The sequence below is a fragment of the Tarenaya hassleriana genome, unplaced genomic scaffold (assembly GCF_000463585.1).
Source record: "Tarenaya hassleriana unplaced genomic scaffold, ASM46358v1 Cleome6, whole genome shotgun sequence".
Classification (NCBI taxonomy): Eukaryota; Viridiplantae; Streptophyta; class Magnoliopsida; order Brassicales; family Cleomaceae; genus Tarenaya; species Tarenaya hassleriana.
In genome coordinates this window covers 2,026,407-2,030,285 of record NW_010968505.1, presented here as the reverse complement: position 1 = coordinate 2,030,285, position 3,879 = coordinate 2,026,407, and the positions used below count along the sequence as shown (strand labels likewise).

General features: G+C 33.6%; 1 protein-coding gene across 1 annotated transcript; it reads left to right on the top strand.

The window, feature by feature from the left end:
• The first annotated feature begins 455 nt into the window (after positions 1-455).
• Positions 456-1,567, top strand: LOC104799076 (transcription repressor OFP8-like). The gene has a single exon (XM_010521409.2). It carries the CDS (start codon positions 483-485, stop codon positions 1,440-1,442), a length of 960 nt encoding a protein of 319 aa, XP_010519711.1. The 5' UTR covers positions 456-482; the 3' UTR covers positions 1,443-1,567.
• The last annotated feature ends 2,312 nt before the right edge of the window (positions 1,568-3,879 follow it).

The window sequence follows — 3,879 nt, the reverse complement described above, 5'->3', positions numbered from 1 at the left end:
ATCGAACCATCAACAAAGCCAAATTTCTTTCGTGATTTCAATGCTTGACGGACATTGATGGACCATTCATCATAGTTGTCTCCTCGTAATAACGGTTGAGAGAGAATCAAACCGGGGTTGTCGCTCGGGGTCAAGTCGTACGGGGAGATCGTGCGTCGGGTGTTCGGAGCCAGGTTCATGGTCGGGATCGGTGTTGTTGTCGAGTCGGGATGCAATGTCGCAGCCGGGTCAGAGGTATTGTCGGTGCCAGAATTCATCGTGCAGAAGATTGATTCGATTTAGTGTGAACCAGACTCTGATACCATGTCACGTATCACAAGCCGAGATGAAAAGAAACAGCCGAAGAACAATGCGGCGGTTCTATATTTCTTGAAGAACACAATATGCGAAGCTATATACATCAGAAGTCTCTGTAACCTAGTGCAAGACTTAAGGAAATATAATCAAAGTTTCCTTTTTAGTATTATACAGCATATATTCATATGTGTCTCCTATTAAATTCTCTTTTCCCAAAGCCTTATATTACACTCCTTCCTCAAGAATCTCTCTCCACGTACACCCTCTCTCTCTCTGCAATGGAGAAGAAGCTCAAGCTCCGGCTTCAAGGGTTAGTCCGGTCATCGTTCAAATCTTGCAGGCCCCGGAACTTACACGACGTCGTAGAGACTTCAACTTTAACCTCTCAAACTGCGTCGTTTCAAAGGCTCTTCCCTTCTGGCACGAAACGCACAGACACTCCACCCCGTCTTAGTGTTCGGGAGGCGCACTCCTCGCTGTTCTACAACCCCGTCGAACGGCACATGTTACACCCTCCGGCTTTTCCTGTTTTTCCGGCGAACCCTTTCTACGACGACAGCCGTTCCTTTCGAGCGTATGATAAGGATTCGAAGATGACGAAGGCGAAGAGACAGACTCGTCGTAGAAACTGCAGGAAGAGATCTCAAGTGGGTTCTGATTATCTCTTCAGTTCTTCTTCACTTGATGGAAGCTGTCGCTTCAAATCAACTGGGTCATGGTGCTGGTCAAGCAGCGATGACGACGATACCAAAGACAATGATGACAAAGAACAAAAGAAAGAACTACAAGATGGTGAGGCCGACTCATTCTTTTCCTTCAGAAGCTTCTCCTCCGACTCCTCGGCCTTCGTTTACCGTGACAAAAACCCTGACCCTCGCCGGGAAGCAGACAAACCCGTCTCCAGCGGCGGAGTTATGCCGGAAAAGGTGAAAGTGAGGGACAGTTTCGCGGTGGTGAAGAAGTCGCGTGACCCGTACGACGATTTTCGGACATCGATGGTCGAGATGATCGTGGAGAGACAGATCTTTGCGGCGGACGATCTGCAACAGCTTCTTCAGTGTTTTCTGCTCCTGAATTCGCGTCATCACCATGGGGTTATTGTGGAAGTGTTCTTGGAGATTTACGAGACATTGTTCTCTGCCTAACTATAGGAAGAGTTTCTTCTTGCCTCTGTTTCTTTCAAAACTAAGATTAATCATGTTTATGATTTGATAGAGTTTAGGGTTTGTTGTATAACTTGGATTAACTTCATGCTAATGGAAAAGTTGCTTATCTGGTTTTATTTTATGAGGTTTTATTCCTTAGTTGAATGGAAAATTCAATGGAAAATATGGTAATAATAATAATAATAATAATAATAATAATAATAATAATAATAATAATAATAATAATAATAATAATAATAATAATAATAATAATAATAATAATAATAATAATAATAATAATAATAATAATTGCATTGATTGCAGAATTAAAGATATGTTAAATACGTGGAGAAGTGGATCCAACGTTTTGCTTCGGGAAAGTGGATTCAGCATTTTTATTTACTTATTTTTTGTAAAATATTTTCGCTGATTTTTTTTTTGTTTATAGAAAGCTTGGATTCAACAATTTCACATTTATTATTTTATACTTCTAAAATGTGATAGTATATACGTTTAGGCTAATGCAAAAGTCACTTCTGATTTATCTGATATTATTTTGTTTATTTGCCATGACAAAGTAATTGAGTTTTTTTTTCTATTTATGTTGCATGATAAATATTAATATATGCATGAATGGGGATTTAATCATTTATAAAGAGATACTAATAATAATTTCAGTTACGAAAAATTAAGAAGGGTTAGATAGAACAATCTAAATTAGGTTAGTGTAAAAATATAAATTCGCATACTAAAATCAATATACGAAAATATTTTGAAATATTAAATAATAGTATTATTATTGTATTAATGCAGATTTTAAGGCATTGATTAGACGTGCAGAAGTGGATCCAGCGTTTTACTTAGTATGACAATGGAAAGTGGATACAATGTTTCCTTTTTTTCTGGGTAAAACAAACATTATTCTTTTTTTATGGAAAAATATGATTCAACATTTCATATATATATTTACTTCCTAGTTGTATGTCATGCCATTTATTTTATATTTCTAAAATGACATATTTTCTGTTCTAAAAAAATTCAATGTTTTTTTTTAAATAGAGATACGTAATACTTGTAATTAGAACTCGTTTGTTCGAAATGGTTATTAGACGCTATATCAAATTAAATCAATAAAAAAGGTAATAAAAATTTAATAATGTTTAGAATGGCATCAACTGATTAGTTCATATGTTATGGTTATATGAAAATGATAAATGACCGAACAAATTCCAACTCCGAACCAAAACCCCATTTCTAAAATATAAAATTTTGAGATCTTTAAAGTCAAATCTAAAAATAATAATAATAATGGTTTAAATTCTCAAGTTGTAGAAAACCCTTTCTTTGGACAATATAAATTATTGAATTCCTTTTTTTTTTATTTACCAATTTCTCGATTGAAAATATAAATGGTTAGAAATACGGTTGGAGAAAAAAGGTCAAACATATGATGTTTCTTTTGATGGTAAAGTCAATGAAGCTGTCTTTTCCTCCACCCTTTTTGACAGAGGATGATGGAACCATCATTACAGGTTAAAGGTATTACGCTCGTGATTCTTTTAGGAAACTTTTGGGTTTCAAATTTTGAAAAGCCTCTTTTTGTGGAGAGAATTTTGTTATATATATATCGCTTTCTAGCATTTTCAATTTTATCTATCGACAATATTTAATAGCGTTATTTACATATATTCATAAGATAAAAAATAAAAAAAGATCGCTAAAGAAATTACATTGGATCGGCGTTTTAAATATGACACACAGCCTTCTTAAGATTATTGTATTTGGTCTTCTTAACGAGGAAAAAATAATACTCTCTCCGTTTCCGTTTCATAATAGATGACATTTTAGAATAAATTTTTTGTTTCAAAATAAATGATGTTTTTAGATTTTAAATATATTTTTTAATATTTTTCCAAATTTACCCTTAATTTATAATATTTAAATATTGCATGTTTAGAAATAATAATGATCTATATAATAAATAAGGATGTTTTAGAGAAAACATTATTTTTTTTTTTAATTTGTGCGCTAGAATTCTTATAACATGTTTGAAAGGGAGAGAGTAATTCATTAGCCACGTGTTTCTAATTTTTATCAGTTTTGATCAAAATATAAAGCAAAAGGGGACTGTTTTTCCTACCATTCAGTTTTATCTTCAAATTAATTTTTCTCTTTTTATTTTCTCAAATCCAAAACAGTTGACAAAATAAAAAGATGTTCAATGGCCACACAAAACTTACAAGCAAAAGATGCTCATTTTCTATATGTCGATTATGATTTGTATCTATTTTCGGGGTTATTTGGTGTAATGTTATAACCACAACGTGAAATAGTTTTATATAAATAGGCTCCTTGGGTAAAACTTCTACATGATTTGGTAAGGTAATTTGTCATGTACCATAAGGTTGTGGATTCGACTCTTTACTAACGCAAAATG

What these genes read in the sequence shown, in the direction of transcription:
- LOC104799076 (XM_010521409.2), top strand. Translation starts at nt 483, where the DNA reads ATGTGTCTCCTATTAAATTCTCTTTTCCCAAAGCCTTATATTACACTC.